Here is a 25,038-nt window from a genome sequence, read left to right as displayed (position 1 = left end):
AGCGGCGCGGGGCAGGCTGGGGCGGTGCCACGTGAACGCGGCGTGCGGCGCGGGGGAGCGGGGGCGGGGCGCGCGCTGACCGGCCCGTGCGCCGCGCCTGCAGCCAATCGGCGCGCGCGCGCGCCCGCTGGCCCCGCCCCGCCCCGCGCCGGGTGTCCCGGGCTGACCTCGCCCCCGCCAGCCGGGCTCCGCTGACCTCAGCGCCGGGCACCGGCGGTGGCAAGGGATCGGGCGTGTCGCCCGACTCTGTGGCGCCCCCGGTCTGCCAGGCGGCTCCTGCCCCACAGAGCCGTCCCGACCGGAGACCCGAGAAACGGCACGGGTGGGGGCATCGCCCTAGAAACCGAGCTGCCAGGGGCGGGAGCGTGCAGAGCCCGGGGCTCCTCCTCGACCTTCCCGCTGGAGAAGAGGCCCCCGGAGCGCTGCCCTCTGCCTGCCATCCTCTTATTACTCGGTACTTGACCATCTCTGTGCCCACGGTGTCTGGCTCTATGGCAGGGGACCAGAACATGCCACCCCAAGTATGCCTCTGGCATAAGGATTTTTGTGCTGATTGTTTTTGAGAAACTGCAGACACAGGAAGAGCCTGCAAACAGCATAAGTGACCCTTTTATAGGGGGAATTTACATAGAAAGGGGGGTTATGCCAGGAATGCAGCTATGCCCACACATCACTTCACCTGACTCCTGTGCATGGCAGGGCAGCCTTGTTTACCATGAATTTCTCTTCTGACCTTCCTGTGAGTATTCTTCCTTGCCTTTGAAACCCCTGACCCTTATCCCTTTCCTTAGCTCAGAATGGTCCATGAGCCTCAACTGCCTGGCGGCCTTTTGAGTCTCTTATCTTTGTGGGGCTCGTGAATGGATGCACATACATAATTAAAAATTGGTGGGGGGGGGGTTCCTCCTGTTTGTTTTTTATGGGGGCGGGGAGAGTCTCAGCCAAGAATCTAAACGGGTAAAGGGAAAATCATCTTTCCTTTCCTACAATATATAGGACCAAAGTACTGACATCCAGTCTATCTAGGTTTCGTTTGCCTTAAAATACTCCTATTTTGTTATTTTAAGAGTAGCATACATTCATCGTGAAATGACTAGAAAATATGGAAAAAACATAACACATTCGTGCTTGTGTTTCCCTCCAGACTTTCCTATCTGTGCAGATATTTTTTAGAGCCCCAGGAGATGGGGCACTGGCCTTCACCTCTGCCCTGAATTTATGATCTACTGAATGTCCTCACTTACGGGGAAACAGACATCAATCACGAGGAATTTTATTTTCATAATAAGACCAGGAGTAAAGGAGATTCAAGCCTTTTTTTAAATTCCTAGGGAAAATATAAAAAGTGAATGAAAGATGCAAAACCCAGAATGGGGGGAAGAGAGGGAGAACTTTCTGGTATTGGACTGGGATGAGAGCAATATGAATTTGTGATCTTGAAAAACCTGTTTCCTAGCTCTGTCCATGGGAAAGGCCCTAGAAACGATGACACCCTGTAACAAGGAACACAGCAGAGTCCAGACCTTGGTTACCAACTCTCATTCTCCCCTAAACGTAACCAGGGCTCCTTGGCCGAGCTTGGGACCTCTGGTTGTGCCAGCATATGAGGAAGAACTCAGATGGTGTCGAAAGGACACAGCAACCAGCTTGAGAGGGCTCTCATCCCAATTTGGGATAATCCGAGCATCAAAATGAGTAAGTCAGGGATGGATTGCTTATAATACGTGTGATGCTAATTTTTAAAATCCCTGAATCTAGACCGATACCATTACTACTATTAATAATAATGAAATGAAAACTATTTTAAAGGGAAGGGTAGGCAGGAAAGCTCTTCTTTATAACAGAATGCCAACCAATAAATGTTGAAAGGATGGCAGAAATGTACGCTGCCATTTTTTAGCACCATGAGTGTTCCAGTCAAGAATCATCAATCCATGCTAAAACCACTGCATAAAAGATTACTGGGGACAAGAGTACTTTTATTCACATTTTGTGAATGATCCCAAAGGATCCGCACAGATACATTTTTTAAATGTTTAATTTTTTTTGAGGGAGGGAGGGGCAGAGAGGGGGAGAGAGAGGATCTCAAGCAGGCTCCACCCTATGAACAAGGAGCTCGACTCGGGGCTTGATCCCACGCACCGTGAGACCGTGACCTAAGCCAAAATCAAAAGTTAGACACTTAACCAACTGGGCCACCCAAGGGGCCCCCACACAGATGCATTTTTAATTGCAAAGGGGAAAAGTTATCTTTGTAAGTGAACCAAATGACTGAAGTTATTTAACATCACTGCTAAAGGGACAAGCGGATATCTTAGTCTGTTGATGTAACACCAGTAAGAAGGACGCATATCACGCATGCTGTGTTCTTGCCAAAAATGTTAAACTTCAATCTAAGAAGGAAACAATCAGGCAATTCCAGATCGAGGGGCCTCCTGCAAAAGAAGTGGCCAGGGTCTTCACAAATATCAGTATCATTAAAATAACTATAAATAAGATGCAGAACTCTTCTAGATAAAAAGAGACTTCTAGATAAATGTGTGACACGTGATGGGATCCTAGATACAAAAAGAAAAAAGAATCTACAAGAGACACTACCGAGATGATCCAAATATGGACCAGCCGCTAGTAACAGTCTGGTGTCCGTGTTCAGTTTCCAACTAGCTGATAAGTATATCGTGATAATTTAAGAGAATGTTCTCGTTCTTGGGAAGAACATGCTGACGCATTTGGGGATGGTGTCATGATGTCTGCAGCTGGTTATTTGACATCAACAAAATCAACTGAGGAACTAACAGGGTAAAATGCAACAGCGGGTGACTCTCGGTGATACAGGTCGTTCTCTATGCCATTCTTGAAACTTTTCGGAAGGCTGGACATTTTTTAGAGCAGAAAGAGACAGAAATGAAAATTTCCCCAGGCCAGCAGTCCCTTGCCTTCACACGCCTTGACGTTCCTAACAAGCAATCAAGGCTCGGCGGACCAGGAAACTGTATTTCTGACTCATCAAACACCTACAAGTCGAAGTTGGTATGTTTGTGTAGAAACACAAATACAATACGTATGAAATTAACAGGACAAGTCTCTGGCAAGTGAGTCACTAAGTCCCAGGTGTTTTATCCAGTGTTTGACACAGAGGGATCCTTCCCGTCTGCTTACGAGCCATCTCTCCCGAGCAGGGCGGCCCTTCCCTCTTCCGGAGGCCAGTGTACAAACACACACCGAGTGTCGGGGAGAGTCAAGTGACTCAGGAAGGAGGGCGGATTCTGCAATTTCTGTTTCAAAACAAAGAACACCACGGACATGGGTTATTAGGAGGCCAAGTGGGTCAGAGAGGTCTCCTGACATCTCGGCCTCCTTTTGGCCAGTTCTGCCCCGATGCCTCTCTGGCTGTCGCTTAAGCAGCCAGCGTCTCCTCTGTTGCGGGAGGCCGGCAAAGCCTGTGTGGTCCGTTCGTTCAACAGACGTCTGCAGCGGTCCTCACACCTTCTAGGGGACACCTGCTACCGCTCATCTTTGTCGCCCTGCATAGCGCAGGGCCACCCTCTCCCGAGGCTCCATTCCCTTTTTAATGTCCACCTGACACTCTAGGTCATTGGGACGGAGGAGGGTATTCCCAGCTAGGATAACAGGACACGATCGAAGCAACGTACAGCAAGCGGTGTGGAACCCAACGCGGTCTCCCTCTGAAAAATAAGTATGTGGCTTGTTGGGGGCGGGCCCGGGGGGTGGGGGGATGAGGGAAAGGTGCGACGGAGAAGACGATGAAGTGAAACACCCCAAAATAAGTCACCTGAACGATTTTACAGGTTCAACTACACATAAAGACGTAAAGGCTGGGAGTTCCATGAACCAGTCAGCCGCAAAGGACTTCGGGAAAGCTGCAGGCCTTCCGGGCTTCTATTCCTTCTATTCCTCCCTCACTCAGCACATCAGCCTCCCCTGACCACCCCCTTCACGCGATCCTTGTAAGGAAGCACAACAAGATTCTGATGCACTTTGAAATTTTAATCATGAATGGAGAATTAAAGAATCTCGAGTCAGAGAATGCCATTCTTTGAGGAATCTTACGGCACCGGAGTATTAACGTTCCCATAAATTAATTCCCCCAACCCACAGTTTTTGATCATCTGCCAGGCCCTCGGCTGGACAGGAGGAGCACTGCCCAGGGAGTTTACAGTCAAGTTGGGGAGACGGAATGAACACAAATTATAGCACAAGAACCATGATTACCTCCCGCTGTGAGACTGTGAGGCTGTAAGGCAGACGGTGGCTTGAAGAGTGAGGCCTTGCAAATGGGGAGCAAACACACCAAAGGAGGGAGCTATTGAGAAAAGGCAGAGCTGGGAGAGAGAGGGTGTGCCCAAGGAAAGGCAGGCCATGAGGCTGTTAATGCAAAGAACTGGAGGAGCGCCTGGATGGCCCAGTCGGTTAAGCATCCGAGTCTTGGTTTTGGCTGAGGTCACGATCTCACGGTCTGTGGGTTCGAGCTCACAGCACAGACCCTGCTTGGGATTCTCTCTCTCTCTCCCTCTGCCCCTCCCTCCTGCTCATTCACTCCCTCTCTTTCTCTCTCTCTCTTAAATAAACATTAAAAAAAGAATGGGAAAACAGTGTTTTCAGGGGCAAAGACACAGTAACGAAGATGTAAGGGGAATAAAATCTTGAGAAGGTAAACTTTTCCTGAGGAAGATAGTACCTTTCCTCTAGATCATATAGATAACCCAGTCTCGAATTTACAGAGGAGAAAATCATCCAGACCAAGGGATTTAGGAGCTAAACTTACACCTCCACTCTGACCCAGCAAGACCACGAAGTGGATGCTTTTATCAACCAAAAGACAGGTACAACAGAGTGTTCATGGTGGCTCCGAACAGAACGACCCCAAACCCGAAGCAACCCAAAGGTCCAACAACAACAACAGAAGGGACACGATGAGTCATGTATGAATCTGTTGAATCACTATCTTATACACCTGAAAATAATATAATGCCGTATGTTAACTATACTGGAATTAAAAAATTTTTTAATAAAAAAAAAAAATGGGGGGTGCTCGGTGGCTCAGTCGGTTAAACATCTGACTTTGGCTCGAGTCATGATCTGAAGTTTGTGGGTTCAAGCCCCACGTTGGGCTCCGTGCTGACAGCTGGAGCCTGGAGCCTGCTTCAGGTTCTGTGTCCCCCTTTCTCTCTGCTTCTTCCCCACTCACACTCTGTTCCTGTCTCTCTCAAAAATAAACATTAAGAGAATTTTTTTAATTAAATACAAATGAATGAATGAATGAATGAATACAATGGAAGGGGCAAACCGTAGTCTATAAAATACTATATAGCAATGAAGATGAACTAAGGATTTCTACACACAACAACACAGAAAAATCCAGTTAGGATGTTGGGGGAAAAAAACCACATTCAAAAGACATATAAGGTAGAATTCCTTCCATGTGAATTTCAAGAACAAGCAAACATACATAATGAGAGAAGTCAAAAGAACAGTGAGTGGTTTCTGCTGAGAAGCTTTCTCAATGGCAAGGGTGGGAAGGAGCCTTCTGGGGGTTACTGGAAATGTTCTACAGCTTGACCAGGTGTTGGTTGCACGGATGCACACGTATGTACATTTGCACACTTACGTATATATGTTATACCTCAGCTTTAAAGAGAGGTAAAATGTAAGCCAAGAGCAACAACAAAAAAGTGACGTAGGGCATGCTGTGAACCATTTTTCTGGACTTGCTAAGGACAAAAGATTTACTGACGCCAGAGTATGACAGGGATATGCCATTTTATGGCAGGGGACTGGCTCGTCCTGATGTGTTCAAGGTGGCTATGTATGTTCTTCCAGAGTCCAGTCTGACACACGTTTTGTGCAGGGGATGAAGAAGGACTACTAATTAAACTTCATTTTTTAAGACCTTCCTGATACACATTGAGGTTATTAAAATATGACATGCGTCACAAGTTAAATACCATTACTATACCCATCTTGGGGCTAAAAACCAAATGTAGGTTGTAAAAACCAATAATTACACTATGACAGATGAAAGAGAATCTCCAGAATCGTAGCATATAAGAGCCGGAAGAGATAATCCGGGTAACCCTTTGACTTTATAGACGCGAGAAGGAAGGTCCAGAGGGGTGAGGTGGCCAATCAGAAGCCACATGACAAATAGAGCCATCACAGGACAAGAAAACAGGTCTCTGCCCAGTACCTCTCTATGTTCTCTGAGGTCTCCGTGCTGCTATAGGGCAGAGCTCAGGTCAGGAACCACTGTCCTCACTGCCCCAAGGCTAGGCCCCCCCGGGAAGAACAAGGACATGGTGGTCCAGGCAGAAGATGAGGGAGCCTGGAACCCAGGACCCAGCCTCAGCCACTCCTCCTGGTCCTCCATTCACCTTGACAAAGTTTGTAAAATCTTGGTATCTTTCTGCTTATCCAGAAATGGGGATAAGAGTTGCTTCTCGAAGGGTGAGAAACCAGCTTCCGTGGAGGATGATGAAATCTGTTTGTTGGTTTGTTTTTTGGAACAGCTTTACTGAAATAGAAGTTGCCCATTTAAAACTGTGCAATCCATGGGCGCTTGGGTGGCTCAGTTGGTTGAGCGTCCGACTTCAGCTCAGGTCATGATCTCAGTTTGTGAGTTTGAGCCCCACGTCGGGCTCTGTGCTGACAGCTCAGAGCCTGGAGCGTGGTTTGGATCTTCGGATTCTGTGTCTCCCTGTCTCTCTCTGCCCCCTCCCCAGCTCACACTCTCAATCTCTCTCAAAAATAAATATTAAAAATAAATTAAAAATAAATAAAGCTACACAATCCAGTGCATTTTCTGTATTCACAAACTTGTGTGAACATCGCAATTTTGGGACCATTCTATTACCCCGAAAGAACCCGTGAGCTGTCACACCCCCATTTTCTCCTCCTTTAACCTGCAGGCAGCCATGATCCACCTTTTATGTCTACAGATGGGCCTTTTTGGACATTAAATATGAATGAAATCACACAATCTTCTGTGAATAGCTTTTTCACTTAGCATGTTTTTCAAGACCCGTCTGCTCTGTAGATACACAATTCCTTTTTAGTGCTGGGTTGCAGTGTATGTGTTCATCAATCAGTTGGTGGGTACTGGGTTGCTGGTACTTCGGGGGTATCATGACTGACTCTGCTCTGACAGTTCACGTATACCTTTCTGTGGGCAACTGTTTTCATTTCTCTTGGGTTTACACCTAGGAACGGGATTGCTGGGTCATACAGTCGGTGACTCTGTATAAAAAGTGCCCTTGCCTGTACCCTCAGAAATGGGGGGATGAGAAAAGCCAAGAAATGAGTGATGGGAAGGGTGGGGGGCTCTTAGAGGGGTGGTCAGGGAAGGCCTCCATGAGGAGGCGAGAATCAGGTGATGCTTTGCAGGGTTCACGCCAAGCTCTGAGGGAGGAATATTCCAGGCAGGGTGAACATGGCCCCAGGCCACACCGAAGGACGGAAGGATGGGGCAAAAGGTACGGGATTAGGCAATGTGGCTGGAGAAGTGACCGAGCATTTCTCATTCCTGTTTTAACTTCTCCTTTTGACATAATTTCAGCCTTACAGAAAAATGTCAAGTAGCACAGAGAATTTCCACGCATCCTTCACCCAGACTCACCAATTGTTAATACTTTGCCACATCTGCTTTATCATCCTCTATGTAATTACATTTTTTAAATATATATTTTATATAGACAAAATAGCACATACGCAATATTTTTTAAATTAAAAAAATTCATGCATATTTCTTTCTGAACCATGGAGACAAAATGTGCCCCATTTCTTCTTAATACTTCAGAGTGTATTACCTAAAGGCAGAGATGCTTTCCTACACGCATAACTACAATATAACCATTAAAAGCAGGAGATTAACTCGAATACAATAAGGACTCCAAATGCATCTGGCCAAATGCCATGGCAATGCCCAGTCCCTAGTCTAGGCTCATGTACTGTATTTATTGTATCATTCTCTTTCTCTCCCTCTCCCTCCCTCCCTCTCTCTCTCTCTCTCTCTCTCTCTCTCTCTCACACACACACACACACACACACACACACACACACATATCTGGGTCCGTATCTTTAAGGACCTAATACTTACAAGTACCTACTACTCGAAATGGACTCTCTAAATAATTCCATTTCCCTGTTAAAACTTAAACATAGGGGCACCTGGATGCCTCAGTGGGTAAAGCATCTGACTCTTGGTTTCGGCTCAGGTCATCTCATGGCTTCATGGGTTTGAGCCCCATGTCAGGCTCTGCATTGACAGTGCAGAGCCTGCTTGGAATTCTCTCTCTCTCTGCCCCTCCTCCACTTTCTCTATCTCTGTCTCTCCCAAAATAAACAAATAGACTTTAAAAAAAACTTAAATATAATTGGTAGTAATAGAAACGAGCAATTAAAATTTAAAAATACAATTTTATGTCCTATTTTGATGAAGTACCACACTCAGTGTTTAGATTTACCACATTCTTCTTTTCTAATTGTTTTTAATGTTTATTTATTTTTGAGAGAGACAAACAGTGTGAGCAGGGGAAGGGCTGAGAGAGGGGAGACACAGAATCCCAAGCAGGCTGCAGGCCCTGAGCTGTCAGCACAGAGCCCGACGTGGGGCTTGAACTCACGGACCAAGAGATCATGACCTGAGCCGAAGTCCGACGCTCAACCAACTGAGCCACCCAGGCGCCCCATCGATTTACCACACTCTTCTTACACACTCTTCTTTCTTGCCCATTTGCCTAGAAAACAATCAAGACTGTAGACACAAAGGGCACTCAACTTGCCTGACAATTATTTCATGAACCATGAAAACACAGCTTTGGAAACTGCTGATCTCCTTAACAAGTAGGAGGAAAAATTCTTCATTCTTTCTTGATTTGGGGGCCCCAGGCACAGAGGTTTGGGTTCATAATCCTTGGTTCATCTCATGCACTCCTCATTGATCTTTGAACGGCCCCCTTTTATACTGTTGAAGTGACATAACAGATCAGCAGAAACCCATCAGCCAATTGATAGCTGAGCTTTTCACTCTCTATACATGTTCCCCCATCCCTGCTCCTGTCTCCCTCCAGATGGAAGTAGCCATTATACTGAATTTTACAAAAGAAATATTGTTTTGGGGGCACCTGGGTGGCTCAGTTGGTTAAGCGTCTGACTTCAGCTCAGGTCATGATCTCGCGGTTCATGAGTTCGAGCCCCGCATCGGGCTCTGTGCTGACAGCTCAGAGCCTGGAGCCTGCTTCGGATTCTGTCTCCCTCTCTCTCTCTCTGCCCCTCCCCTGCTTGCGCACTCTCTCTCTCAATAAATAAACTTTAAAAAAAATAATAATAAAAAGACATATTGTTTTGTTATGTAAGTATTGCTTAAAAGCAATATTGTTTAGTTTCAGGTGTTTTATAAAAAAATATTTTACAGGGCCCCTGGGTGGCTCAGTTGGTTAAGACTCTTGACTTCAGCTCAGGTCACGATCTCACGGTTTGTGGGATAGAGCCCTGCATTGGGTTCTCTCTCCCTCTCTCTCTGCCCCTTCTTCCCAGCTTGCTCTCGCTCTCTCTCAAAAATTAAACGTTAAAAAAAATTTTTTTTAAGTATTTCACTGCACCTAACATTTTGCAATTTTTTAAACAGTCATGACAATATCAAATACAGCCGTCTATCAGAGCGCATGGCTCACCCAGACCACAGTGTAACACTGCATGGCGCGACTACCCCGAAAGGTCATTTATTCGTCTCCTGTACGTGTGCATCTAGCCGCTGAAAGCTGTTCCTTTTGGACTGAACATCACCGGTGCAGAAGCTTCTCTCCGTGACATGCCCACGAACGACACACCTGGTGACGGACAGGTGTTACAAACCATTGGGTTCTTTCTCACCGAAGCCAGGGGAAGGAACGTAGCCACAGAGGAAAAAGGCCCGTCTCACTGCTCGGTAGCACGGATCGTGATTCTACCGTCATGCCGTTTGTTACTTACTAGCGTGCATTACAAAATGAATCTTTTGAAGTCTTATACGCTTAAGAAATAATAAATTTCCTTAAAGCAGCAGCAGTGACAACAGGACCTTTTGCTTCATTCAAATGACTTCAAATGAAAAGCTTTTACATAATCCAGGATTTGCCCAAAACATGATTTGGCTTGAAGTGGGCTCCACTTTTTGTTCTCCACGTATATCTGGGAAATGATGTATCTGCAGCAGACATGATTCACGGTGAAGTGGATGCCAACCGACTCACTTTATCATAAAAGCATGACATTCAAGTTGCAGACTTTTCACACAGACACCAGCCAATCTGCAGATTCGGATTCCTTTGCTGTGAGCAGGAGGCAGCAAGTGGCTGACAATTCTTGCTTTGATTTCCTTCCACGCCCCTTGGCAGAACCGCAAGGAAACACATCTTCCTGAGTCTTCAAGTCTGTGGGACCGTGATGTTAGCTTGGATTCTTTCCTTTTGTTATTCAAACACTAATGAGGTTTTAAAACCTATTCCTCTAAATGAGGCCATCAAGCCCGGGGCCAGGGCTGGCAGGAGGCAAGTGGGGTGACCCAGCGTCCTGGTGTGCCCGGCACTCAGGAGGTGGCCTTGTCTCCTGGTTTCCCTGCACTCAGGAGGGGGACATCCCGGGCAATCCTGGTCGAGCCGGTCACCCTGTTTGGAGGCCAACATGGTCAGCTGGTGGCTGGGCTGAGTTTGTTCAGGATGGCTCTCTGGCCTGGAGCTTTCCCCTCTCTGACAATGGAGGCCTTCGTGGTCTAAGGAAACTGAAGGATGGACAGAAATTGTCTGGCAATCGGGTACTACGGACACAGAAACACTGGCAACGTGAACACCCCAGCGCACGCTTCTCTCCCGGCTGGGAAACTACCCGTGCTCGGCCATGTGTCCATTATGTAAAACACACCCGAACTTTAAGAATCCCTCATGTGTGGCAATAATAATCAATCCTGGTTTTGAAAGCCAGGTTTTTCTTAAAGGAGGCGTCTGTCTGACACGTGGCTCAGAGCATAATCGGTCTTTCTGGAAGGCTCCTTGCTGAGTCCCAACCCTCCCGAACCACGGATACAAGCCGAACCGCTGCTTGGGGAGGTCCGCTCCTCTGACGTCAACAGCACAATTACAGAGCGCCATGAACTCCCCGGGATTGGTGGCGCCTCAGCTGGTGGCGCGGCCGCGACCATAACCACCAGGGCCCTCGGCATCCCTCCCACAAGGCAGCTAGGGAGTCACCCGTGGCTCACCCTTCCTCTTCCCCTACATCCAATGCCTCACAATCCCTGCAGTCTGCGAATCCTAAATATATTCAGAATCCAACCACTTTGGACCACCTGCCCCTCCCCCAGCCTGACCTAAGCCAATGTCACCGCTCACCAACAGGTTCCCACCTGGTCTCCCTGATTCACCCTCGTCACCCTACAGCCTGTTCTCAGGAAGGCAGCCACATCCTGCACTCATGGCTTATAGTAGCCAAGTTCATTTCTGCCATGCCTCGGCTTAAACCCTCCAAGGGCTTCCCATCCCACTCGGAGTCAGAGGCCCAGGCCCTAGAGTAGCCTTGATCTATAGCATCTGCCCTGCTACCTTTCTAAAGGTGGCTTCACTGGCTTGCATATTTCCTCCCAAACTCAGCCCACTGTGGCCACAGGATCTTTGCACCTGCACTTCCCCCTGTGAGAACACTCTCCTAACATACTGCACTGTCCACTCCTCACTCCCTTCAGTCTCTACCCAAATGTCACCCTGGGGGCGACCATCCTACTTAAAATAGAGGCCTGCCCCCCATCCCCACTCTCCTTCCTCCTCTCCATAGCCATTAGGTCCATTGGGCACACTCTATATTCACCTATCTGTTTATTGCCTGTCTACCCCCATTAGAAAGTCAGTCCCATGAAGGCAGGCAGTTTTGCCTACACTGGTCACTGCTGTACCCTCAACTCTTTACCCCGCAGGTAAAGCAGATGCTGTGGGGTTTGTTTGGAGCCGAACAGATAGATCTTTGCCAGATGATTGAAGAGCGTATGGAAATGACTGAAGTAACAGCACAGGTAGGTACTGTGGGCAGAGGCAGCCAGCTGGCATCCAGTTGTGTTTCTCGCTTTTTTTTTTTTAGGTTTATTTATTTATTTTAAGGGAGAGAGAGAGAGAGAGAGAGTGCAAGTGGGAGCAGGAGCAGGGGGAGGGGCAGAGAGAAAGAGAGAGAGAATCTTAAGCAGGCTCCACACTCAGTGCAGAGGCTGACACGGGGCTCGATCCCACAAACCGTGGGATCATGACTTGAGCCGACACCAAGAGTCGAACCCTTAACCGACTGAGCCACCCAGGCGCCCCTCTTGCCCGTTCTATGTCAATGTCCTCAACTATTGAGTGAGTCTACAACCCTCCCTTTCTCAGTGTTCCCCAACTGGTTATTTTGTGCATGTCCCCAGAGAAATGGGGTCTTTGTGGATGGCTGACTGAACGGGGGGGACGCTAACCTTTTATCCACGTTCCCTGCTTCTTGCCGAGGCTGCCTGGTTCAGAAAGCCCCCCGCTGAGAGGCTGGACGCCTCCACAGCTGTACCTGCCAGAATCCTTGAAGCAGGACCACTCGGACCTTGATGAAAACCCTAAGTCACGCTCGGCACCCCAGCTGCAGGGGAGAAGCCTCTGCAGCACGAGCTATCACGCTAGAACAGTGTTTTCAAGATTGTGGGCTCCTCCCCACTAGTGGCCTTGAAATCGATTTGCTGGAAGCACACCAGAATCCTTTTCAATGAGGCAGAAGAGACTACAAAATATCACAGCGTGCCATACACTCTGGGATCAGTACTGGCTCATGAAACTTTCTGCCCGAGCATCGGCCCAAAACTATCCCATCAGAATTTCCGGTGCATCAGACTTTTTTAAAAGCTCCCCGGTTAATCCAAATGTGTGGCCAGGAATAAGGCCCACAGGGTCTAGACATTTCCCTACAGAAGGGGACTTTCTGCACCCACTCTTCCCAGGCAGCATCTGGCCACACGAACAGTCATGCGGCCATGGTGCTGGGGGCCAGGCCTTCCAGGTTCTGTCTGCATCAAAATGCATCTCTCTCCTGACAGGTTCGTTCTCTTTCTTTCTTCCTGCCCCGAAGCCCACGCTTCTCTGGGGTACCTCTCTGAACTCCTGTGTGCCCCCAGTGACCGATGAAACTTTGCTCTGCCTGTGACTGGACCGAGCCAGGTCGCCAAGCCCGTGATGACGTCCACAGCCTCGAGGGGAGGGCTTCCTGAATCCAATCCATTGCTGGGGTTCAATACGTCAAGGAGAAGGTAAAAACACCAAAGCAGTTTGGCCCTAAGGAAGAACACAGTACTTTCCTCAAAAAGCATCAGCACAGCTCAGCTCCCTGCACATCAAGAAAGGAAAGCCAGGTGAAGGGTCCACATTTCCGGAACACCCGCTTGTTTTCATCGGGCCAAGGACACGGGGAAGAGGGAGGCTCTCCTTCTGACAAACTGACTGTCAGCATGGTGTGGGCACAGTCACTCTTACCTATAGAGTTCCACCCGGGGGGGCCTGCTACTTATGATTACTTTAGACTCTGGGAAGATGAGCAAAACGTTCTCAGCCCCGGAGCTACCGGATGGAACTGCCAGACCCATGAATATGATAGCCCGACATCAGACACACAGACTTCCAGACTCCATAGGACAGGAAGGTATAACGCACATTCAGGAGACTGGACTCTGAGGGGCGTGTGGGTGGCTCAGCTGGTGACGCGTCCAGCTTCGGCTCAGGTCACGACCTCACGGTTCGTGGGTTCGAGCCCCGCGTCGGGCTCTGTGCTGACAGCTCGGAGCCCGGAGCCGGCTTCGGATTCTGGGTCTCCCTCCCTCTCTCTGCCCCTCCCCCGCTTGTGCTCGCTCTCCTCAGAAATAAATAAATAAACATTAAAAAGAAAGAAAGAAAGAAATTGGACTCCGATACCAACTTCCTTGGGCATAAATTTCAGTCCTGAAGTCAAAGCTGAAGGATCACGGAGACCAGAGAACGCAGGGCCATGACTTTGTCATGTGCCACTTGCCTGAAACTTAGTTTCTCTCCTGAAGACACCGGGAGACAGCAGGCTAGCATGCCCAGGACAGTCTTTGGGGACAAAGGCACAGAGACGATCCCTTCTACCTCCTGCAGACAGCTTGCCCAAGAAGCGTGGGAGACTCCGTGTGTGTGAGACAAATGACTAGAGGGCACGGAGTCAGATCTGGAGGGAATCTTAGCTCACGCTCCTTTCCCAGGCTGGTAAACTGAGGCCAAGTGCTCTTAAGTGACTTGAGATAATCCAGCCAGTTACTGACCCCAGTCGCCCTGTCACTACCTGGTCTCTGAGCTCCCCGGCCAGACTGTTCCCCCCGACACCAGGACCTGTCCGTACACAACACCGCTGGGTCTCCTTCCTTGGGGAGCACGCCGCAAGCACATCTGGGATACGGCTCTGAAATGGCCAGGGAACCCCGGCCTCATCCAGGAAGCTGCTAGGCCCTGGGGGAGGAGAGCGCACCCCAGAACATAGCCCACCATCACAGACACCCAGAGTGCAAGGAGGCGCCCGGGACAGGAAGGAAGGAGAGCCCAGCCCCTCCTGGAGAAGGTCTTTTCAGGATCTGATCTTCGCACTTCCCCTGGGGAGAGAAAGGAAGGACAGGTCCTGGGTTTACGGTCCCAAAATGCTGACCCCAGTCAGCAAAATCGAAACAAATGTAACTGATTTCCTGTTGCAAGTGGCTGAGTTGCAGGAATTCCAAATGTGTCGCATCCCTTGTGATGGTATTTGTTTTTCCCTTAGTTCCCTCAGCATCCCCGGAAACCCTGTGCCCAGCAGGCACGGGTCAGCTCCCCAAGCAGCTGCGGCCTGTCTTCAGCTCCACGACACGGGATCGGCACTTATGACAGCAGTGTCCTGGGGCCACCTGAAGAGAGGCAGAAGGCCGGTATTGTCCTGTGCGGGCCCACCCGCATCCGCCTGCATCCGTCTCTCAAAGACCCAGACGCGTCAGGCAACCCCGTCTGTCCCTCTGCTCCTTTCTGATGTGAAAGAAATTGCTGGCTCACACGGCAAACTTCTCATACTGTATGGTTTCTCTGCCTGATGGCGATCATATCCTACGTCACCTCCTAACCTGTGCCATCACCGGCCGTGCCGGAAAGGCAGAATGCAGAGGCCTAAGTCCCAGCCCTGCGGAGCACACAACTTAGCGAGGGAATTTAGACAAGCTGCATTGTCCCTGTAAGCCACGTGTCCTTTATCTTTACAGGGAAATGACGCCACTCACATCAGCAGGTGGGGAGAACGGGTGAGCACACAGAAGGCACTTGGAGAAGGCCTGTGGAGGATGCTCTGTGATGCTAGTTGGGTTTCTTACTGTCATTCACTGTTCCCCTTGTCCCCCCGAAGGTGGGGCTGTGCCAGAATCCTTGCGACCCCGTTCCCTAAGACAGTTTTACTTCTCAACCAGAAGGGGACCTCGAGAAGGTAGTGGAGACCCCAGGCTCGGACAGAGCCGCACCTAAATCTCAGGAACAGTCACCCCGTCTCCCATCTGTAAAGCCCTCTGAGAAGAGCCATCCCCTCCCTTCACAGCGGGGCTCCAGCCTTCACCCCCCACCACGGCCTCCCCCGCCCACCACCGCCTTCTCCTGGTGTTGGCCCAAGCTCTTCCTGCCCACTTCGGAGAGTGCTGCCTCCTCCTGACCCAGACCAATCTCGAAGCCTACTTCTTCCAGACACATGGCAGAGGACCCAGCTCTGTTCCCCACCGTGGCCACCGTCATCCCCACCTGCCCGTGGGGTAGGTCGCTGGCAGCTGCTGCCCGGGCCGATCTCGGCCAGCTTCGTTCATCCATCCGCACTCGGTGGTTTCTGCCTGGCCATACAGGAGCGCCGTGGACTGGACTGGAGGTGTCAGTCCAGGGAGGGAAGTGCCAAACCTCACTGGGCCAGCACGTGCGTGACCCTGGTGCATAGCACGCACTCGATCCAGAGAATGAATGAATGAATGAATGAATGAGCGAACAAAACAAAGAATGAAGTAGCATGCAGTCACTGAACTCTGCATTCGGGAGACATCAGCTTGTTCACCCCACACTCAAGGCACAGGACCTAAGATCCTGGGCAGGTCACCTGTTTGTCTCACCAGATCTGCCCTCCACCAAAGGTGAGCCCACCCAGCTCTGCGTCCCAGCAGGCCAGCCTGCGTGGAATCGAGGGGCTCCGGCCGGCAGGCTGCCCAGGCCTTGAGGTCAGAGGGAGGGAGGAGCGTGACCTTGCTGCTGACTCTCCCAGTCTGCTCTCCGCTCTCCTTGGGACTACGAGCTGCCCGGATCATAAGCTGGCTCAGCTCCGATCAGGCTCCTCAGCCCTTTGGGCCTCGGGCGGTAATGCCCGAGGTTCTGCACTCTCTTTTGTGCTTTTTGTACACCCCACCCAAATGTTCTAACAGTCCCCTTATTAAACTTTGCTCAGCTTGCCCCCTATGAGCGAGCACACCTTGTGTTCTCACTGGGCCTCTGACCGAGCTGATCCCAAAGTCCTACCTGTCAAGCCCCAAAAACACAGCATGGGAAGGGAATTAGTAGTCAAGTAACTTTCAAGAGGTTAGCTAAGAGGAAGTCCTTCTCCATCGGGCTTCTTTTCATCTTGGGGGCGGGAGGGGGGGTTGTGGGGAAAGCAGGAAAGGCTTTTCATTTCCTAATTTTTAAATTATTTTTTTGAATTGTTAATATATTCAGATGGCTCAAAATCCAAATATATATATATATGTAAAACATAATATGCACTTAAGTGTCCACCATCTGGACAGTTCCAGGGACACGGTGCTGAGCCCCACCCCACGGCCGACCTTTCTGCCTTGCGCAGCCCCAAATGACATCCTATCACGATACTGAACAAACCAGGTCTCCCTGCAATTTCCACTTGGGCTTACTTCTAGATAGGAGATCACGACTCAATCAAGTGGGGGAGTTCTGGCTCGGGCTCCAAGCCCTCCAGAGTCCCAGCCCTGGCTGGCTTACCACCAAAGCTTCTAAAACCCAGCAACTACTGTTCCTCCCATCCTAGGACCTTCATGAATTAGCATCCACAGAACAGAGGAATGGTATTGTCCCCTTCGTGCAGCAATGACAAAGCCTTAACCTTTAGCAGTTTGCAAATGTTTTGTCCTGTGTGAGCTATTAATACTGTCATCAAGGGAAATCGTCACACGTGCAAGATCATTTAGCTGCGCAGGTATTTCATCCTTGATGTGGATGCTCGCCACCCCCTCCCCGGCCCCCACCAACAAGTGCTGGGACAGGCCTTCTGGGAGCTCCCCCGCAGAGACCACAAGGAAATGAGTGAGCGGAGAAGTGGTAAAGTCAGCAGACATGCGACTGTTCACGCTGCAGTTAAATGAGGTCAGGTGAGAGCCTGAGGGACCGTCCAAGCAAGGCCGCCATGTTATAAGTGGAGTAATGGAGACACTGAGGACAGTGACCGAGGGGCGGGACGTCGTGAGCTGACAGAGGACCAAAGACAGCTTTCTCCCTGCTCCTAGAAGCAGAGGCCTTCCTTCTCACCACCCCCCCACACACCCCGCCTGCTCTTAGAAGCAGCCGCCTTCCTTCTCACCAGTCCCGTTCACAACCAGGAGCTCTATCCGGCAACCTTTGTAAAAAGGACAAAGGCCAACAGGGTTCAAGTGCAACCAGAGCATTGGCCTAGAATCTGAGTTATGAGGGAAGGAAGAGCCGGCAAGAAGACAGGCAGAGGGCCACCCAGCTCAGTCCCAGCCGCCCCCCACCCCGGGGGGGCGGGGTGGAGGCTTCCTCTTAGTTACTCCTCACCCGGCCAGGGTACCCAGGTAGGGGTGGGTCACCAGAGCCCAAACGAAGAGAAAAGGGGAAGGAGTCAGACAGCTCGGACTGGGAAGTAAAACTGAATCTCCCTCCCTACCCTGGGCTCCGAGCTGACCGGCAGCCGCCAGGATCCGAGCGGAGCTCTGCAGTGACGCGGCCTTCATCACCCGGCTAGCCAACTGAGGCCAAATACAGTGGGTCTCCCTTCCGGGGCAGGGGCCACAGGAGAATCTGAGGCTCGCGGACAGGGCTTGTGCACCCCCACACACACACCCGCTGCAGAGGGGGAGGGCCCAGTGAACAAGCTTAAATGCCAGGCCTGCAGGTGGGCCAGGTGGGTGTCCCCGTGCCAGGCGCAGGGCGCAGGGCGCGGGGGGGGGGGGGGGGGGGGGGGGGGGGGGAGGAGGTCTTGCCCGAGGGCACCTTCCTAGGCCAGGCCGACCTCACCTCCGGTCGGTATCCGCCTTTCGGTGCATTGTCCCACCGGTCCCACACAGCCGTCCCCAGTCCCCCATTTTGCCGAAGAACTGAGGTTCCGGGTGGTTTACATGACGTCCCAGGAGTCGGAGGGTAGAGAAGGGCGGCGGCAGGACTCGCACACAGACCTGCCTCTCCCACCCGCGTGTCCCGGCGGTCCCTCCCCCCGGACTCAGCCTGCCACCGAGTGCGCAGCGGGGAATCCCACGCGGCCAAGCCCCCGCCACCGAGGGCCCCCAGCCCGCCGGTCGCGCGCGACCTCCAACTTAATGAGGCGCGACCGGGGGTTCGTTCAAAGTCGCGCGAGTGGCGCAGGCCCTGGGCAGCCCGCGCGGCGCACCGGCCGGGACACGTGCGGCGGTGGCGGGGGCGGACGGGGCAGCGCGCGGTCCGAGGGCGGTGCGGGACCGGGGGCGGGCAGGGCCGAGGGCAGAGCCGGCGCGGGGGGCGGTGCGGAGGGCCGGGCAGTGCCCGGCAGCGCGGGGGGTGGCGGGCGGCGCGGGGCCCGGGGTGGGTGGGGGTGGCGGGCACGGCAGGCAGGGCCGGGCGGGGGGGTCGCGCGGGGACGACGGGGGGTCGCGCGGGGAGCGGCGCGCGCCCGGGAGGGGGGAGGAGGAGACCACGCGGGCTGGGCTCTCGGGGCTGCGTCCCCGGCGGCCGCGCGCGGGGTTGGGCGCCTACCTTTCCTGAAGGGCATCGCGGAGGGGTGCGCCCCGCGGGGCCGGCCCGGGATACCGAAGCCGGGCGACGTCCGAGTGCCAGCCTCGCGGCTCGGGGGCGCCTGCGGGCGCCGGGCGAGGGAGGGGGGAAAGGGACATATTTGGACAGAGCGGGGCGCGTCACCGCCGGAGGGTGGGACCGCGGCGAGGCGGGCGGCGCGGCCTCCGGGGCGGGCCCGGCGGAAAGCGCTTAACCCCTGCGCGCCCGGCGCCGCTGCGCGCCCCTCCCCACGCCGCGGGTACACCTTCCGGGCGGGGCCTCGGGGGACCGCCTCCCGCGCTGATTCTGCCCTCGGGCGCTCGGCACGGGCACGGGGTGGGGGAGGGGGGCGGCGCCAACGGCTGGCCGGCGTGGACGGAAATTAAATGAAGGCCGGAGGGAGTAATCCCCGCAAAGCGCATCTCTGGCCGCCATCCTTCCAGCTCCTGGGCTCCCGCCCCGCGCTCTTCCACCCCCCACCCCGACCCCACCCCGGCAGTGATCGCCTCCGGCAAACTGTGCGTCTCTCTCTCCCTTGCGCATCGCTGTTTCCCCGGGGACCTAGAACAGCACCTCACATCCTGATCAATACATATGTCAAAAATAATTTTAAAATGATAATAATAAGGGGACTTCCAGGAACCGTAACCTCGCGAAATGGAGAAGGGAGACCATTCCTCACATCACTAAACATTTTGTGTGAAGGCCAGCACCCGAAAAATGCTTAACTACTTGGTGGGATCAAATTTCTCAAAGGCAGAGGTCATCTGTCCGTCCAGGTGAGAGTTAGTTCCTGTGAAAAAGTGCTATTTTATGTTACAGTTTGAAGAAATGGTGTTGGGAACAGTGTCCAGATCTAATATTTAAGGTACCTATGCAATTCCCCACTTTCTACGTAGTGGAAAAAAAAAAAATCCAGGTGAACTGAAAAGTCAGAGCCAGTGGGGTGTTCGTGGGTTTTTAATCATTTCGTGATGGGCGGGGGGGGGGGGGGCGGGTGCAGTTCCTTGGGCTGCTACCCTTTATGGGTGGTGGTCCAGACTCCACCCCCACATTCGAAGGGAGCCCACGTCTGGGAGAAGGAAGCCAGCGTTGGTTCAGACAAGGTATTGTCATTTGGGTTCCTGAGCTCTCCGACTTCAGCTCCTGAGTGTGGGTGTCAGTCTGTGTAAGAGGAACAGGAAGTGGGGGGGGGGGCAGATCTGACACTGAGAGAGATCGCCAAGGCCCTCTGCCCTTTCCCCTGCCACAACCATAACACCCAGCGGACCTGCACTTTACGCCATGGACTCACCTGCAGGAAGGCAAATTTTATCTAAGGCCAGATAAATGCAAGCCTGCACATCTCGGATTTGTGCGGCTGCGAGTCACAGTGAAGCCAGAGGACATGCACGCTGGGGGGGGGGGGGGGGGGCGGGGACCTCTTCCTTGTAGCTGGTGCCTTTACCGCCTTGTGGACTCAGGCGGCTGATTGTGATACAGTAAGACATGCGTATTTGGTCTTTGTTCCCAGTTCCTGGCACCTGGCGCTTAAAAACCTCGGAATCTCCAGAGCGAAAAGAGGGTTTTTGCATGTTCATGAAATGACTGGTGGCTGGGACACTTAGGTAGCTTCAGGATAAGGGCTGGTGGCCAGAAAGACCACATCATGCTTAGAGGGTTGGAACTCTCAGCTCTATCCCCCCACCCCCACCCAGGGAGGGGAGAGGGGCTGGCAATTGGGTCGGATCACCAGTGGTCAGTCATGCGCATGTAATGAAGCCTGGATAAAAACCCCTAAATGACGGGTTCGGAGAGTTTCCAGGCTGAAGGTGGCAGGTTCCGATAGGACGGGGAGGCTCCACGCACCTCTACCCGCTCACCTCGTCCTACGCTCCTCTCCCATTTGGCTGTTCCTGAGTTGTATAAACTGATACATGCAATAAACTGATAAGAACAAGTAAAGCACTTCTCTGGGTTCCGTGAGCAGCGCTAGCAAATTATCAAACCTGAAAGCGAAAGTCGCGGAGACCCCAGACTTTGTGGCCACGTCAGACAGAAGAGCGGGTACCTGGGCACCCAGTAGTTGCACTGGCATCTGAAGTGGGGGGCAGTGTTGTGGGGCTGAGCCCCTTGTTGCCCTGTGGGGTCCATGCCAAGCGCAGGGAGTTAGTGTGGGAACTGGATCCAATTGCCCGACACTTGGGAGAAGAGCTCATAGGTGTGGAAAGCCCCCCCATGCGGAATCAGAAGTGATGCAGGAAAACCGGTTCCCCACAGAGGAACCGGAGCCCCATCTCTCCACTCTTGAGCATAATCCCCTATAGGAGCAACAGGGGACTCGTGGCTGTCTTATTCCCATCATTGCCGAGAGCAGCCCTCTCTGATGTTGGGTCTTGTTGTTCATAATCCCCGGGGACGTCTGTTCTTTCACGTCCAGTCAGAACCTGCCAACAAGGGTTGCCGTGGACACTTCATAACCGCAAGAGTGTCTCTGCTTGTCCTTTGCACAAGGGAGGCAACAGCCTAGGCAAGTTCACACAGGAGAGAAACGAGTGGCCTGAAAAATTCTGTGGCCAGTACCCAGTATGGGCTGGGGTAGTGGTTCACAGCCCCCTGGTTTTCGGCGCGGAGGCAGGATTTGAAGAGATCTTAAGTGGAGAGTATATTCCGAGGCACTTTCCACAATATAGTGTGAGTCGCAGAGTGAAGGAATCGCATCATTATTCCCCAAACTCCCCGTTGTGTCCGGTGACGTTTCTGTTCTGGGTCTGATGACCTATGGACGGGACAGTACTCTTCTGAGGAGCTCTGAGCACAGCACACTGCCGTGTAGAGTCGAGCCTAGTGGCTGGAACCTTGCAGAAACTGCAAGAGTTCTCAGGCGGGTTCCAGTCTTCCTCCAGGGCCCCAGCTGTCATCGTGCTAGAATGGCCACCATCACTAGCACCAGCCGGGTCATCGGGGGTCTGAGGACAGAGCTGCTCCAGCCCAAGGGCAGGGAGCAAGCTGCAGGCCTGGATTTGTGACAGCTGGCTGGGCCCCAGGGGCGGTTTCTGATTTAGTAAGCCTGGGGCGGGGCCTGAAGCTTCCCAGGTGATAAGGGTGCAGCCGGCCCTCCTTGTGTAGGGCTGCGCTCAGACACCCAAGAGGGGGAGTGGGACCGGGCTGGGAGGGGTCCTGCAGGATCTGGAGCAGAATCGGGGCTCCTCCCACCCAGGGCACCAGCCGCCCTTCTCCTCTGGTCCTGGTGCTCGGCGGGGCGCCTCCCGGCCCAGGCTCTTGGGGCAGAAAGTGCCAGAGCCATGGCCTCTGGTTTCCTTACTGCAGGAAGAAAAGGGCCCCCCTTCCCAGATTTCTTTTCCAGTTTGTAGGCCAAACTGAAGGCTTTCATGCTCTCTCCAAAGTGAGGGTAACACTCAGAGATCTAACACGTTCCACGCCGGAAATTCATCTCTACCCACAAGTCTTTCCTCTCTAGCTGTAGGATGTGAGGTTTGGTCTCCAGTGAAGGAACTGAGGTCATAGGAAGAGGGAACATTTGATCGGGGTCAGGGAACACTGGTAAAGAAGAGTGTGTTAGGAAGGAAGGGAGGGAGGGAGGGAGGGAGGGAGGGAGGGAGGGAGGGAGGAAGGAAGGAAGGAAGGAAGGAAGGAAGGAAGGAAGGGGCGTGCCTGGGGACAGGGACCAGTAGGGCCCATAAAGTACTTGAGGGCCCCACCCCCACCAGACTCCCCAGAGTGGTGAGTCCATCGGCTGTCCCCACTGTGGACCACCCCACATTGATACGGTCCGGGTAGTTTAAAGCTGCTGCCGCCTCAAGCTTCTGGGCCCCTGGGTCCTGCCAAAAGGCAGACCTCCGGCCAGCCAGCCCTGGCGTGGGTGCATGCAAGACGCAAGCAAGGGGTGAGGAGAAGACACTGGCTGAGAATCTCTGCCATGGCTTCCCAAGGCTGTATGATAGACCCTCTTCAAGCTTCAGTATTTTGCCTATAAAATGGGCATAATGCATTCTTTACATGTTGCTGTAAGGATCGCGTGAAATCGTATTTGCCTGGAGCACCCATGCTCAGTGAAAGGCAGCTGCCATTATGAGTAACATTAGCAGTAGTAGAGCTGGAAGCAGGGGCCCTGGGGTAGTGAGAGGGAAGGGTCCCAGAAGAAAAGAGAAGCCATGGGGAGCATGGGGGAGGGGAGGGCGTGGGGCAGGAGCACGTGGGCTGGCCCAGGAATGTCGGGGCTGAGCTTCCTTGGGGTCGAGGGGGCCGAGGGAAATCCAGCTGCTGGGGGATGAACAAGTATCCATTACCAAAATGTGTGTGCGTGTGCATGTGTGTGTGCATGGGCGCGCACGCATGCACGTGTTCACCTGCGCACACCTAATTATGGAACTATGAAAGAATCAATGATTCACAGTATTGGAGAAAACTATAAATACTAAGGGTAGCTATAAGGACACATCTAACTCACGGCTGTTGGTTCCTAAACACCAGTCTCCGACTGAAGGAGCCAAGAGCCCCCGGAGGGTTTGAGCGGCTAAGCACAGGATGAGCCTGGAACATCTTGTTGTGCCAGAAAATAAGTAATCATTTTGCAGACCTGCCGACAAACGACAGGGACGCGTCCAAAACACACAGGGTCCAACGTGAAAGGGCTCCTCCAAAACAGTCATGGCAGCAATGGATTGTGACCCAGAGAACAAAGTGAGAAGCCATGAGTCCACACTGGCATAAATAAATAGGAAAGTGAATAGATACATAGGGGAGGAGGGAGAGCTCTTGCTCACAAATCCTAGACCTCACAGAAATGACTAGAATCCTAGCTCATAGATGGAGAAGGAATCATGGTGCTAGAAAAGTCACCATTTGGCAAATAGCACAGAAATAATTGTTTCACAGAAGAACCCTCCGGGGAGGCTAAAATTAGCAAGCAGCAATAATGCAGTGAGACACAGGATACTAACAGTCTCAAAGTACCTCCTACAAGGTAAGCATTAGTTGCAAAGGGGAAGGTGGTGGCTTTGCGGTAGAAAAAACTGGAAGCCACCTCCACCACCTAATCAAAGTCAACATCACCAGTAATGGACCAAAGCAGCATCAGGTGCCTCTTGATACAATGCACTGAGAAGGACACATCACATGGGCAGTATTCTTGCGCAAAAATGCATAACCTGAATTTGATCATGAGGAGACATGAGACACCTAAAATAAAGGACATTACAAAAATAACTAGCAAACAGTTCTTCAAAAATGTCAAAATCGTGAAAGACAAAGATAGACTGAGGAAGTGTTCTTGCTTTACAGGCAGCTGACGAGCCATGAAGACTAAATGGAACATGGGATCCTGGATGGCTTCCTGAACCACAGAAGGGACATTAGTAGGACAGCTGGTGAAACAGGAATAGTACTGTACCAATATTAATTTCCGGATTTGGGTAACCGTACTGTGTTTATGCAACATCTGGAGAATTGGGGGAGGGGTGTTTGAGACTTCTTTAGACTGTTTGCAAAATGTTTGTAAGTTTAAAAATTCAGAATAAAAAGTTAAAAAAAAAAAATTAAAGAGTAATCATAGAGACTGCAGAACTCGCTAAATGAGACAACTCCCAAACTGATCTGGCTGTGTAATCAGCTACTAATTACCATTAATGATGGGAACTGCCTAATTTCCAGGCAGCACAGTGAGGAGGAGCTTTTACCACAAACTTAGTGGCTTAAAATACCACCCATGTATTCTCTCCCGATTCTGTAGGTCAGAAGTCACACTGGCAAGACTGGGGTCTCTGCTCAGCGTCTCAGGAGGCCGAAATCACTGTGAGTGGGGGAGTTCCCAACCGGAGACTGGAGAAAACCGCCTCGCAAGCTCATTCCCAGGGCAGAATTCAGTTCCTGTAGTTCAGGAGTAAAGTCCTCACTTCCTGCCGGCCGCCAGCCGCCAGCACTCTGTTCCCAGGGGCTGCCCGCATCCTTGCCACGTGGCCGCCTCCTGTCTTCAGGTCAGCGGAGGCAGGTGGATGGCTTC

The 25,038-nt window shown here is 52.0% G+C and overlaps 1 protein-coding gene and 2 long non-coding RNA genes across 3 annotated transcripts in view; 2 read left to right on the top strand and 1 right to left on the bottom strand.

Moving 5' to 3' along the window:
* The window catches only part of PFKFB3 (6-phosphofructo-2-kinase/fructose-2,6-biphosphatase 3), a 72,474-nt gene extending 53,298 nt beyond the window's left edge, over positions 1-19,176 (bottom strand). Inside the window, exon 1 of the mRNA XM_053225228.1 lies at positions 19,020-19,176. Within this exon, the coding sequence (XP_053081203.1) occupies positions 19,020-19,035 (16 nt within the window). The 5' untranslated portion in view covers positions 19,036-19,176. The remainder of the gene's footprint in view (positions 1-19,019) is intronic.
* Positions 1,161-5,027, top strand: LOC128316270 (uncharacterized). Its single transcript, XR_008299891.1, has 2 exons — positions 1,161-3,697; positions 3,810-5,027. It is a non-coding gene; the product is annotated as an uncharacterized LOC128316270 (long non-coding RNA).
* Positions 19,177-19,368: 192 nt separating the features above from the next.
* LOC106982339 (uncharacterized) lies at positions 19,369-24,704 on the top strand. Its single transcript, XR_008299890.1, has 3 exons — positions 19,369-19,555; positions 19,677-19,816; positions 24,321-24,704. It is a non-coding gene; the product is annotated as an uncharacterized LOC106982339 (long non-coding RNA).
* Positions 24,705-25,038: the final 334 nt, after the last annotated feature.

This window comes from Acinonyx jubatus, chromosome B4 (genome assembly GCF_027475565.1).
Source record: "Acinonyx jubatus isolate Ajub_Pintada_27869175 chromosome B4, VMU_Ajub_asm_v1.0, whole genome shotgun sequence".
In the NCBI taxonomy this organism is placed as follows: domain Eukaryota; kingdom Metazoa; phylum Chordata; class Mammalia; order Carnivora; family Felidae; genus Acinonyx; species Acinonyx jubatus.
This window is presented reverse-complemented; position numbering and strand designations above follow the sequence as displayed.